Source organism: Plasmodium sp. gorilla clade G2 (assembly GCF_900097015.1).
Source record: "Plasmodium sp. gorilla clade G2 genome assembly, chromosome: 3".
Classification (NCBI taxonomy): domain Eukaryota; phylum Apicomplexa; class Aconoidasida; order Haemosporida; family Plasmodiidae; genus Plasmodium; species Plasmodium adleri (nom. inval.).
In genome coordinates, this window is record NC_041695.1 from 99,275 (window position 1) to 115,000 (window position 15,726).

The window sequence follows — 15,726 nt, forward strand, 5'->3', positions numbered from 1 at the left end:
ATAATATATATTTTTATGCGTATATATTTATATAATATAATATTATTTTAATTCCATAAAAATATATATTATCATCTACGCGTATAACAACATTATAAAAATATATATTTATATGTAATTATACATATATTTTTTTTTATTTTATATTTTGACGTAATATTTATAAAAATATTAAGTTTAAATAATATATTATATATATATATATATATATATATATATATATATATAGAAGTCCCTTTAAATTTCATTTTTTTAAATATATGTCAAAATAATATATATATATTTTTTTAATTTTAAAAGAATAAAAAAAGAAAGTTCATATGGAAATGCTATATAGAATAATAATATTACATATATTTAAGTTATTCATTCATTGTGTATTAAGAATATATTTCTTTTATATTTTCATTTTTTGATCTACATCCTAAAAGAAAATATTAATTTTTTACGGTCATTTTTTTCGTAAATTTTTTTTTGCACGTAAAAAAGTATAATATAAAAAAAAAATCATATAAAATATATATCTTATGTAGTAGTAAGATTTTTTTTTTTTTTTACATTATGTATGTAAGAATTGTACCCCGTTAATCCTTATAAATGCTGAATTTCTTTTACTTTCTTTTTTTTTTTTTTTCTTTTCATTTTTCTTGTAGACCCGCAAGAACTTATAAATACGTCCGTTAAGTTATCTTTGTATTAAAATCAAGTGCATATAATTTAAGTTCATATGGAATATTGTATTTCCCTTTTATTATTATAACACATATTTATGGTCCATTTTTTTTTTATTTTTAATTATACTGAATAAGACCTTTTTATATGGCTTATATAAATTATAAGACAATTTGAAATAATATAATAATTTCTTTATACATTTAAAATTATGGGTATGTAATTATTATTGAGTCCTTTAATTATTTTTTTTTTTTTCCATTTAAAAAAAAATAAAAATTAAATATAAAAATAAAGAAAATAATGCATATATAATATATTATATATATATATATATATATATATATTGTAACCCTTTAACTTAATGGATATTTTTCTTTTTTTTTTCCCCCTTTTTTGTATGTTCACAAAATAGGACAAATAGTTACGTAATTTTAAAAAGAGGAGAAAATACTCATATCGATTTTAAACTTATATAATATAAAAAATTATACATAAGTAAATGTAAAAAGAATAAAACATTTTATATACTTTGTCCTGTTAATAAGTTTTGGAATAAGATATAACTTTAAAATTTTAACATATCATTTGATAAACATATACATATATATATATATATATATATATATATATATATATATATATATATAATATAATATATAAAAAATATAAATATACATGTATTTATGCGTCTGTGCAAATATATACAATATATATATATATATATATATATATATATATAATATTTATACAAATACATATTTACATATATATTTCTTTAATGGGTTAATATATATAATATTTAATATATATATATATATATCCTGGACGAAGGAAATTAAATAATATTTATGTGGAGAATAAAAATATTAAAAATAAAAAAATTCTAAATTTTAACTAAGATTTATGTGAAATATGTTTTATATATATATATATATTTTTTATTTTTTTTATTTTTTGTTAATATATTAATAGTATATTAATTTTTAATAATATTTAAAATTGTATTTAGTTGTTAAACAGTAAACATATATATATATATATATATATATATATATATGTTTATCCTTATTTATGTACATATTTCTCATTATATAGCATTTGTTATTTTATATATACATATACATTTACATTTTTATATATTTTCATTTTTTTCATGTAACTTACGTCTATTTTAATTTATACGAAAAAGGAAGAAGAAATATATAAAAAACAAAAAAAAAAAAAGATACATATTAAAAATATATGTATATATTTCTGTCAAGTACACATAATATTTATATATGTAACCTGTTTATCCCCCCCCTTTTAAAACCTGATTTGATTTGATTTGATTTAATTTTATTTTTATCTATTTCCTTAAAAATGAATGACAGTGAAAGCCTAGACAGCGAAGTACTAGAAAAACAATATGAAATAATAAAATACGCGAAATATCAAGATTTTATAAGACTACAAATATTAATACAACCATATCTTTTAAACAATGACATAGAAATGTTGAATTCTATAAACATCTTACACTGGGCATGTTATTGTGGTTTCACGGAACTAGTAAAGAAATTGATAAGTTTTAATTGTGATATAGAAAAAGAAGATTTAGTAAATAATGATACTCCTATTTATTATGCTATTAAAAATAGTAATTACGAAATAGTATTATTATTAATAAAATGTTTTGGTATATCTATTTTATTTCATAAGAATAGAAGAAGAATGAGTCCATTCTTAACAGCTATTTGTGAATTTAATGAAGATAAAATTTTAGAAGCTTTACATATATTAGAATTATTATATATGAATGGTGTTAGTCTAGAAGAACAAAATGAACATGGACAAACTGCCTTATTTTTAAGTGTTAAAAAAAATAATATAAGTACTTTACAATGGCTATTAACAAAAGACGTAAATATTAATCATAGAGACTTCTATGGAAATACTGTATTACATATAGCTGTACGTCATTGTGATATTGATATATTAAGATTATTATGTGATTATGGATGTTTAAATATGGTTTATTATTCATGTATTGAAAATAAAAATACAAATGTTTTTCAATTATGTATTAAAAATAGATATTTTCTAGTATACATATTATTAAAAAAATGGGTATTACAAAATAAAATATGCTCAAAATTAAAAATATGTAAAACCATTTATGCCTTTTATTTTTGGTTTTTCGCATTACTAAATCTTATTGTTTATTTTAATATAGCTCACTCCTTTTCTATTATTAACAAATATCATATTAAATCACTCATTTGGATTACGATATGGCTATTTCAACAATTTTTATGGTGCATGCTCTACTTTAAATCACCAGGATTTTATAAAGAAAATTATATGTTCAATAAAAATAAAAAAAATACACAAAGTATGAAATATAAAAATTCCAATTTAATGTATAATGGAACCTTCAAAGGAAATGCAGAATATCAACTTAATAATATTGAAAGGGAAATATTTCAAATTAATAAAAAAATTATTTCTACCAATTTTAATACCCTCACACCTATTAATCATGATCAAGATTTATCCAATAAATATAATGACATCTTAATTAATCTAGAGTATCAAAAATTGTCTTTATATTCTCAGGTTTCTCAGGAACGAATAAATTCCTTGGATGAGGACTACAGGAACGCAATTTTATATAATCAAAATCCAAGGGTAAAATGAAAGCACAAATATTTATATATATCAACAGAAAATTATATATATATAATATATTTATTTATTCTTTTTGTAGAATATTTGTGTGACCTGCAATATTATAAAGCCACCGAGGGTTCATCACTGTGCTGAATGTTTCCACTGCATAGTGTAAAAATTAAAATAAATTAAAATAAATTAAAATAAATTAAAATAAAATAAAAATAAAATAAAATTAACACCTCTATGCATTAGAATAAAAAATAAATTTATTTAAAAAATTATACTTTCTATTTTTCTATTTTATTTATTTTTTTTTTTTAGACATCAAGATCATCACTGTGTATGGGTTGATAATTGCATAGGTAAACTAAACACTTTTAAATAAATAAATAATATATACAAATATACATATGTATGTGTATGTATTTATTCTTTTATCATTTTATATATGTTTTAAATTTTCCTCTTTTTACAGGAATAAAAAACCAGCGCTGTTTTTATATGTTCATCTTTTGCATATTTGTTTTACTATTATATAATTACTATTATGTTTATTTATATTTTCATTTATTCCAAGCAACAATCAACTATGTAAGTAAAAGAATGCAATACAGAAATTTTTACGTTCATTATATTTACATACAAGTAATAATATAATTTACCTTTATATTTATTTATTTATTATTTTTTTTTTATTCTTTAGGCTTTTGGATCGTTAGTCATTTTATGTAATTTTATTAACATAACATTATTTGCATTTATTACGTATTTATTTGCAAGAAATACAAGAACTATTTTGACGAATGTCACTTTTTACGAGCACTATAAAAAGTAATCATAAATAATTATATAAAATATATGTTTTTTTCTATATGACAGTTTGTATATATAGATATACACAAATGTTTATGTATATATATATATATATATATATATATATATATATAATTTATTGTTTTTTTTTTTTTTTAGACCTAATCATATAACGGATAAATATAATACCGATTTAAGATGTTGGGATTTCCAAAATTTAAACTTAAAAGGAATATTAAAGTAAAAGAAAAAAAAAAATTAAATAAAATGAAGGAAAATAAAATAATATTTAAATAAGATAAAACAAACATTTTAAAGAATCATATTAGCAAAATATTATATACTTTTTTCTTTTTTTTTTTTTTAGAAACATTTATTATTTTTGGTCCTTAAACTATGATGAACCATATGTTAGACAATGCAAAAAAACGGTAATAAATCTTCACTAAAAAAATATATAAATATATATATGTATATGTAATTATTTATTTATTGTATGTTATTTTATTTTATCTTTACAGTCTAATGATGTGTGTTATACATTAATATCAAACACATGATACTAAGAAATGTTCATTTATTTCGAACCTTTGGTATTATATTATTTGTATCTGTCATAAAAATAAATAACTTATTAATTTTCACTTTAAAAAAAAAGAGAAAAAATAAAATAATTCCATATAAGAAAAATAATAAATATTCCTTCTTCTATTAATATAGAAATCTTGAAGATCTAATAAAATATAGCCTTTATAGAAATAATTATAATTAATAAGAAAAAAAAAAAAATTATATCTTTTTATATCAAATGACAGAATAGTATATGTATATATATATATATGTACACACGCGAATACTTATAATCAGTGTTCTGCATTTCCGCATTATTTCTTTTTCTTTTCTTTTCTTTTTATTATATTTTTTAGTAATATGCTTTTATTTTTAATTTTTATTACATATACACACTCGATATCATACAATCATGTCATTAATATATATATATATACATCTAAAATAAAAGTATTTGCAAGTTTATAAAAACCTTTTTCTTTTATCTAAACATTTATTCATAAAAAAAATAAAATAAAATAAAAAAAAAAAGATATATTAACTTTGAAAGTATTCTTTTGAAAAAAATAAAATAATACACAAAATGTCTTATATATTCTTTCTTCCCTTTATTTATTATAATTTTTTTTTTTAATCTTTATAAATTATAAAAATGATAATATATAATAAATAAATATATTATTTAAATTAATATGTACAATAATAAAATGGACTCAAAAATATATATATATATATATAATTATATATTATATATATTTTGTGAAAATATGAGTTTAGAAAAATTATTATATGTAAGTTTATTCAATATTTGAAATATATTTATTTCATTATTATTTATTTATTCATTAATTTTTATTCTTATCTATTATTATTATTCCTTTTTAAATATATGCTGTTCTAAATTTTAATCACTTGTTTTTTGCCTTACTAAAAATATTAATTTTTTTGTAAAACATTTGACGCAAATTTTTATTTGAATATATTTATATATATATAATATTGTGTATATTTTTATTTATTTTTTCTTTTTTTTATATGTAATTATTAAAGAGAAACTTATACACATATATATATATATAATATATATATATATATTTTCATTTTTGAAATAGCCATAATTATTCCATTTTTTTTTTTTTTTTTTAAATAAATACAAAATTCCAAATTAATAAAATATTAATGGCATATATAATATATATGAAAATATAACAAACTATTTTTGTCACAAATATATATATATATATATATATATATATATATATATATATATATTTGTATATTTTGTATATTCTTTTTCATATTTTTTGTATTTTTTCTTGAATGGAAAACACATCAATCCTTATATACATATAAATATATATATAATGCCATATATGTTTATAAACATATAAACATATTTATGTTTTTATGTACACATCCACCTTTTCTAAATCTTCAAAAATATTTATCTATTCTTATTCAGAAACAATTCTCAGGAATATCATTCAACACACAAGTGTAAATTATAAAAGTCATATTTAAAAAAAAAAAAAAAAAAAAATGATGAATCGAGAAAAATTAATTAAACTCTTAGAAAAAGAGAATAAAAATCGTATGAATATAAAGAATGTGAAATTTCGTGATTGTCATTGTATGTTTAATAATTACTCTCAATGTTATGTAAATGTAAAAAATAAATATGAGAATAAAGATTTTTGGAAATATGAAAATATTTATGGAAGTGATAATATAATAAAAAGAAGTGTACAAGAAGAAGAAGAAAAAAAAAAAAAATCGATAGAAGATAATTATAATAAAGAAAGCAGTCTTGAATTTACTTATCCTTATAGATATGAAAGTAATCGAAATATATTTTTAATAATTAATAGTGAAAATATAAATTTAGGAAATTCATGTATATATCATAATGATATGATATATATTATACATAATAATAAAAGGTATGAACACATGAACTTACCCAAGAGGACCAAAAAGAAAAAAAAGAAAAAAAAAAGAAAAACAAAAAAAAGGACTTTACATAATATGAAAAATGACACTTTTGGTACTCTTACTAATATGAACGATGAAAAGGATTATATGAAATATAATCAAGATAATCCTGATCAAGATGATGTTAACGATTATGATGATGATTATGAAGATGATGATTATGAAGATGATGATGATGATGAAGATGATGATGATGACGATGAAGATTATGATAATAATGATGATGACGACTATGATGACAATTATAATAACAGCTTTGATAACAGCTATGATAATCAATATAACCGAAAAGGAAATAAAAAAAAAATCAATCCCATGTATAATAGTACCATATTTGAAACTAGCAATATGAACTTTTGTGTAAAAGATGAAAAAAGAAAAAAAAAAGAAAAACAAAAGAACTCACTTCATAAAAGAAATATTATATATTCTGATGATGATTCAGATAATAATTATGAACATATTTTTACTCATATAAATTCAGATTTATTTTTTCTTAGCATTTCCAATGATCATATTGAAAAAGAAAGTAATTTATATATACAAAATGAACAATTTATAAATTATGATGATGTTATTTTTAGAAAATTCAAATTTCATAAAAACTTATTTGTAAATATGGATTCATGTAACTCATGGATCATAATAAAAAAAAGTATCCTTATAAATGAATACATGACACGGTCAGAAAAAAATGATTTAACAGATATAAATGATGTCTTATATGATGTAGTCAATATGTATCATCGTATATATAATTGTTATACTAGGCTTTATATTAATGATGAGTTTTTATTATTAAATAATAAGACAAAAGAAATATTAGGTGTTCAAAATGTTGCCTCACATATAAATAACACAACAAATAATAATATTAACAATATGGATAATATAAATAATTATAATAATATGCGTGAACATTTAAAAAGGACAGAAAAAAAAAAAAAAATTAATAATTATAATAATAATGATGAACTAAGTACAGCCGATACAGGTGATGATATGTTACCCAATAATTATGAATACAATGAAGAATCCAAATATTACAAATTAGTTTTAATAAAAAAAATGTCTTTGAAACATCTTTTTAATAATCAAACTGATATTAATATTTTATTTAGTTTTCATAATGCATGTTTGAGTAATTATAATAAATTAGATGAAAATTATTCTTATTTATTAATTAATAATTATAATTTAAATAATAAAAGTGAGCATTTCTTAAACATATCAATGAATAAAAATTACAATAATGATAATAATAATAATAATAATAATATTTTAAGTAATGAAATGTACTCCTATTTTAATAATTATTTAACAAAAAAAATTGTGGAAAATTATTCAACATACAGCTTATATATTAAAGAATGCTTATTAATTATCGATATATTATATATTTTGAATAACACATACGGAAATTTAATATATATTAAAGAATATTATAAATATGATCATGAAAATTATTATACAAATATAATTTCTAATATAGTTCAAAAAAAAAAAGAAAAAAAAAAAAAAAACTATAAAAATATTAAAAATATATATGATCAACCAAAAGAAAATAATAGAAAAGAAAGTAACTCTATTTATTCTATATCCTCATTTAGCGAAAAAAAATATAAAAATAATAATACTATTCATACGAATAATTTACTTCATGAAGAAATACCATATGATTCTATGTCTTCATCAAATATGTCTTCATCAAATATGTCTTCATCGAATATGTCCTCATCAAATAAATCATCACCCAATTCTGCAATATCATATGACATATCAAAAATGAGAAAGAGGGGAAAAAATAATTTAAATTATATAAACAGAAAACAACTGAATAATGATCTTATTTATTTTTTTCCTAAATATAAATTAATTATTCATCCAACATTATTAAATGTAAACGAACAAAATAATAGCAATATTGAAATTGCTAGAGAAATATTATATTTAGGTATATATATACGAAAAATACAAAAATTTATAGAAATTAATAAAAGAAGCCAATCATGTAATTTCACATTTGATATATTCTGTTGTTGCTTATATAATATTAGTGCACATATATTAAATCATATAAATAAAATAGAAGAAAATGTTCGAAATATATATAATTTTACCAAAATTAATATGAAAAATAATATGAAAAGTAATATGAAAAGTAATATGAAAAATAATCAAAATAATCAAAATATTCACAATAATAATAATACCTTTATCAATGATGATGATCTATCGTTGTGTCTTTTTGATGAATATAAATTATCTACATGTACTGACCCTGAAGAAAAAAAAATTTTTTTTAGTATTAATAATTTGTTTCATAAAAATATACAAGATTTTAATCTATTCTTTAATATTAATATTGAAAAGGCAGAAGATATTTCCCTATACAAAATAAAAATAAGTGTATTACCATTAATTCAAATAGCCAAATTATTAAATAAAATTATTAATAAAATTATTAAAAAAAAGAAAATTAATAATTCCAAATATCTAATTGATTTAATATATAATTTACAAGAATATCTAAATCCTGATGATATAAATAAAAAAGTACTCTTATATTTATTAAAAAATATTACTACTCCTCTATTTGATTTTATAAAAAATTATATATTCTATGGAAAGGTTAAAGATACATATAAAGAATTCTTCATACATGAAAATAAACATATTACACCATATTATAAACAAAATCATAAACCATATTTTAATAATATGTATAAATATATATTCAAAAAATATATTGACTTGTCCACAAATTATTGGGGAGCTAAATATATTATATTAAATGATAAAGTACCCAAATTTTTAAAAAAATTATCAAATCATATTTTTATAACAGGCAAATATATTGATGTATTATCAGCATGTTCTAAAATTTTAAATATACAAAGAAAAACATCATTTTATTTAATAGATCAAGATGAATCTAAAAATATAAATGAAAACATTAATATAAATATAAGTAATAGTGAAAATAATAATATGAATAGTCTTTTACATCCTAAAGATGTAATATATAAAGCTAAATATAATGAAAATATAAAAAATGAACAATATACAAATAATGATAATATTATGAATCCATATTTTTATAATAATTTTTATAAATCACAAGGAGAAACACAACATACAATAAATAGACAAATCATAGATGCAAAAAAAAAATATAGTTATATGAATTTACCATATGAAGATGAATATTATGAACATAATAAAAATGATGAAAAAAATAAATCGTGCTTTCTAGTATATGATAGTGATAAAAAGGTTTATGAAAATCTAATACATAATCAACATTTATATGCATCAAAAAAAATGTTTGAATTATATATAAAAAAAATAGATATAAAAGAAAAAATTAAACATCATTATTTTTTTTTCTTTTTACAAATAAGTGATTATCTAAAATATTTTTATATATTATCTCATGAGTATTTAGAAAAATTATATCATTACAAAAAAAATAATGTCTTAAATAAATTAAAAAATTTTTTTGATATTTCTATTAGATCATCTGTATTATATCATTTAAAATATAAGAAAGATTATAATGTTGCTATTTCGGATATTTTTAGTATTATGGATAATGTAAACTTAATTATTGATCTAAGGAAGTTTCAAATATCAAATGAACAACAAAGACAAAATAAAAAATGTTCAAATGATAATAATAATAGTGGTGATGAAGATGATGATGATGGTGATTATTATAACAATAATGCAAATAAATATAATAATTATGAAGATGAGTATAATGATGATGAAGAAGAAAGAAATAATTACCTCAATAAAAATAATTATGACGAGGATAACGAAGAAGAAGAAGACGAGAATGACGAAGAAGATGATAATGATGATGATGATGATGAAGAAGAATATGAATATGAAGACGATGATGATAATGAAACAGACGATGATCGTAATAATTATAATAATATCAATAAGAATTACCACGATGACCAGGCTCATAATAATTCTATTAATATAGAAAGTAATCCATTACATATTAACGATACAACTAATCAAAAAAAACAACATTATAATGAAGAATATTATAAATACAAAAATGAAAGGATTATCAAGAAAAATGCAGATTTAAAAAACAAAGGTGCAATAAAAAAAAAAAAAAAAAAAGTTACGAAAAAAAAAAAAAATGTATCTAAATTGAATGAAATACGAAGAAATAAAAATAAAAATAATACAAACAGTATGAATAATATAAACAATTTAAATAATATTAACAGCAAAAATAAGAATGTAGATGATATGTCTTTTAACCCTTTAAAGAATATAAAAAATAATTTCATGTTAAAAAATATAAATAATAATGGACCATCAAATATGAACGTGGAAATATATAAAGGATTAATTTTATCGTATAAAAATATGTTTCCTTATAATTTAATATTTAATAATATAACAATATTTAAATATACCTTAATTTTTAGAGTCTTAAATTATTGTAAATATATAGAACATAAATTATCAGAAGTGTGGTTAAATCATATGTTTGTAAAAAATATAAATATTAATGATGAATGTACAAATAATTTAATGATATGTATACATACAAGAGAATGTATGATTCATTTTTTAAAATGTTATTTATATCATATTCAAAATGATGTTATAAAATCAGAATATAACAATATGAATAATAAATTAAAAGAAACATTAATATTTGATGATATTATACATATACATAACACATATTTAAATAATATATTAAAATATTCATTTATAATGAATAATAATATTATTACATGTATTCTCAAATTAATATCTATATCACATATATTTACAAGACATATATTAAAATTTAATTTTAATAAAAATGAACAAATAGAAAACATAACAACCCATGATAATGTCAAGTCTAATATACTTAATCAAAATACAACTCATATGAAAAACAATCCACATAATAATAATAATAATAATAAATATAACAATAAAAATAATTATCATAAAAAAATTGTACAAGAATTATTAACAGACAAAGCATATATTTCTATGATTAAAAATACAATTAAACATTATGATAAACATTTTAAAAATTTCTTCCTTCTATTAACAGAATATGTAAATAATAATATTGATGAATATGCTCATAATTTTCTTATAAAATTAGATTATAATTTTTATTATACTAATAAATATAAAATATCATATCAAAATCCGACTTCTTTTAATAATGATCTAAACTCAGAATATGTAAATGATAATTGTAATGATTATGTAGATGATTCGAATGACACTCGAGAAAGAACAAAGGAAAATGTAGTTGGAAATAATTATAATAACAATGTCTCAAATTATAATCATATACAAACAAATATTAATCCTGTAGAATCAAATAATATACAAACAAAAAGGAAACAAAATTTATTTCTTACCAATGATAGAAATTATAATAATATTGATATTAATAGTCATACTAATATAAATGATATGAATAATATTAATATGATGAATAAAGATGAAAATTATAATTTATACAGGGAAAAAATTACTTCTGAGATAAAAAATCACAACCCAAATGAATACAACAGAAATAATATAATCAGTAGTCAAAATATTCATAATAATAATAATAGTAATTATCATCAAATAAATTATAGTTTGCATAGATTCAACAATAACAATAATGATAATATTAACGTACAATCCGATTTACACAATTTAAATGACAAATCAAATTTTTATAAAAAAGAAAATTATAATAATAATAATAATGATACAAACAACAATAATTATCATTATACTAATAATAACTCTCATAAAGGTTCAAATGAAAAAAATAATATATATAATAATCATTCCATTAATTATATCAGAAATAATTATAATAAAAATATATTAAATAATAATAAAGATACCATTATAAGTGAAAAACATTATCTAAAAGAAAAGAATCTTATATCATTTCAAAATAAAAATCATGATACTCCTTCTCCTTTACATATAAATAATTTTAATAAAGAAGAAAATAATAATAATATGGAAAACAATAATATATCTCCTTTAAATTATTCAAAATTAAAAAAATTTAATACGTCATATAATAACAATGAAAATATGAAAAATATTAATTTAAGTGATATTGATCTTGACAGTATAGATAACAGTAGATACAGTAGTAAATATAATGCATAAAAAGGTTCATAACACATATATTTTATTCTATATGGTTTCTTTTTATTTTTTTTCTACTTGTAGAATGTATATTATTATGTTATATTATATTTTATATATATGTAATAATTCTTTTTCTATATAAAAAAGTTTTTTTTTTTTTTTTTTTTTTTTTTTTTTTGTTAAAAATAAAAAAAAATGAAATGTTTTAATTATATATGTAGATAAATTATTTTGTGTAAAATTATGAAAAAAAATATATATATATATATATAATATATATTTATTTTATTTTATTTTATTTTTTTATGTATATATTTTACATATATTCCCATATGTGAACACCCTACGAATGTTAAGATTTTAAAATATTATTTTAATAAAATATTTGTAACTTTTATATTTTTAAAAATATTATAATCCATATAAAGGCAAAAGTATAAAATAGGAAGAAATAAACTAAAATGAATAAATAAATAAATATACATATATATTTAATAAAATTAACATTACCATATGTATTAAATAAATAAATGAGAATTGTTAAATATATATTAATTTGAAAATATAATAATAAAAATAAATACATATATATATAAATAAATATATATATTTATTGTATCATATTTATAACAACGTAATATTATCATATAATAAAACATATATATATATATATATATATATATATATATATTTATTTATTTATATTTATATCATATTTATTGAATTTTTATTTTTTTATTATGGCGTGCCAAGTTGATAACCCTCCTAAAACATACCCAAATGATAAAACAGCTGAATATGAAAAGTACGCAAATTATATGAACTATCTATATTATTATAAAAATAATGAATTAAAAAAAATCGATTCATCTTATTTTAAGGATAAATATTTAGGATTATTTTTTGGAGCTTCATGGTGTAAATACTGTGTAACATTTATAGATAGCTTAAATATTTTTAAAAAGAACTTTCCAAATGTTGAAATTATATATATACCATTTGATAGAACATATCAAGATTACCTTTCCTTTTTAAAAAATACAAACTTTTATGCTTTACCTTTTGATAATTATTTATATATATGTAAAAAGTATCAAATAAAAAATCTACCCTCCTTCATGTTAATTTCACCTAATAATAATATACTAGTAAAGGATGCAGCACAATTAATTAAAACAGATGCATATATAAATAACCTAAAATCATTAATTAAAAATTATATAATACATCCAAAAACATTTCAATATAATAATCGCTTTTTTGATTTGTTTCATAATTGATATATCATAAGAACTGTGGGAATATAGACAAGAAAACATTTTTTAATATTTTTCTAATCAATAGTGTTAAAAAAATTATCACGGGAAAAATATATATATATATATACATTTACATATATTTTTATTTTTATTATTATTTTTATTTTTTTTTTTTTTTTTTTTTTTGTAAATGACCTATTTATTTTATTTTATTATATTATCTAATTTAATATGTTTCTTTTATATTTTTTTGTTTTTATAAATTCATACACACAGAATACAAATATATATATATATATATATATATATATAATTTAAATATATAACATGTAGGTTATTAAAAAAACATATAGATATATGTATGCATACACGGAATGGAAAATATATATATATATAAATCCATTGTGTGCTCTGAGAAAATATTCACAGTATTTATGTATTTCCTTTTTTATTCCAATAGTGGTCCTAGGGAATCACAATTTTCAATATTCCTTTTTAACATTTTAGAAAACTGAGCTAAGGTTGCTCCATCTATATACCTGTGGTCAGCTCCAAAAGTAAAGTTAATAGTATCAGCAACTAATATATCATTTAAAGAATTTAAGTCACTCGCTTGATCTTTTAAAAGCAATTTTTTTTCCATTTTGCCTATACCTATTATACATGCTTGATTATCAAATACTATAGGAGTAGCAAATGTTCCTGATATGGCTCCAAAATTACTAATAGTTATTGTACCATTAGTAATATCATTTTTACTAAGTTGCATGTTATTTGCTTTATCACGTAATAATAATAAATCTTTTTGAATATCTAAAATATTTTTATTCTGAACATTTTTAATATTTGGTACTAATAATCCATGAGGAGTATCAACAGCTATAGAGATATTATGATTTTTATACATAGTATAAGTATTAGTTTTAAAATTAAATTTGGAATTTAAAATTGGGAATTCTTTTAAAACATTAGATATTAATTTTATAAGTATACATGTAATAGTTATATTAGTTTCTTTTGTTAGTATATTTTTTTGTTCTTCTTTATATTCTTTTCTCATTTTTATTAAATTATTTATGATACACATTTCATTTAAATGAAATAATGGTATTTGTAAAGATTCATTCATACTTTTACACATAGCTAATTTTATACCTTTTAATGATACTTCATCAATAACATCCATATCTTTATTATCATAATATTCATTTTTAACAACATTATTATAATATAATTCCAAATCTTCTAAGGTTATATTCACTTTATTAAAATAATCACCAACATTATTTAAATTTACTTTATATTCTTTTGCTTTTCTTTTAACACCTGGAGATGCTTTAATATTATCATTAGTATTACTATCATCATTTAAACTTAAAGAACTTTCATCATGTTCTTCTCTTTTATTATTTTCTTCTTTTTCTACTCCTTCTTCATTTGTTTCAATAATATCATCATCTGTATCTATCTCACAAAAATACGATCCAACTTTCAACATATCATTTTCATTTAAATATTTTTTTACCAATACACCATTATATTTACTAGTTATATCAACAGCAGCTTTATCACTTTGTACAGTCAATAAACTTTCCATTTCACTTACATGATCCCC

General features: G+C 18.1%; 4 protein-coding genes across 4 annotated transcripts in view; 3 read left to right on the plus strand and 1 right to left on the minus strand.

Annotated features, from left to right (window-relative positions):
- Window positions 1–2,037: 2,037 nt before the first annotated feature.
- On the plus strand, window positions 2,038–4,703 carry PADL01_0302200 (palmitoyltransferase; the record flags this gene model as incomplete). The annotated part of the gene is made up of 8 exons (XM_028683081.1): window positions 2,038–3,345; window positions 3,425–3,498; window positions 3,652–3,692; window positions 3,806–3,921; window positions 4,034–4,161; window positions 4,303–4,383; window positions 4,511–4,574; window positions 4,665–4,703. 8 exons carry the CDS (start codon window positions 2,038–2,040, stop codon window positions 4,701–4,703), a joined length of 1,851 nt encoding a protein of 616 aa, XP_028536442.1.
- A 1,549-nt stretch (window positions 4,704–6,252) lies between these two features.
- PADL01_0302300 (spindle pole body protein, putative) lies at window positions 6,253–12,870 on the plus strand (the record flags this gene model as incomplete). Its single annotated transcript, XM_028683092.1, has 1 exon — window positions 6,253–12,870. The coding sequence occupies one exon, from the start codon at window positions 6,253–6,255 to the stop codon at window positions 12,868–12,870; it is 6,618 nt and encodes a 2,205-aa protein (XP_028536443.1).
- Window positions 12,871–13,592: 722 nt separating this feature from the next.
- On the plus strand, window positions 13,593–14,132 carry PADL01_0302400 (plasmoredoxin; the record flags this gene model as incomplete). Its single annotated transcript, XM_028683103.1, has 1 exon — window positions 13,593–14,132. One exon carries the CDS (start codon window positions 13,593–13,595, stop codon window positions 14,130–14,132), a length of 540 nt encoding a protein of 179 aa, XP_028536444.1.
- A 427-nt stretch (window positions 14,133–14,559) lies between these two features.
- The window catches only part of PADL01_0302500 (lipoamide acyltransferase component of branched-chain alpha-keto acid dehydrogenase complex), a gene marked incomplete at both ends in the record, with an annotated part of 1,338 nt that continues 171 nt past the window's right edge, over window positions 14,560–15,726 (minus strand). The window contains one exon of the mRNA XM_028683115.1: window positions 14,560–15,726. This exon is cut by the window's right edge and continues 171 nt beyond it. Coding sequence (XP_028536445.1) covers window positions 14,560–15,726 — 1,167 coding nt within the window.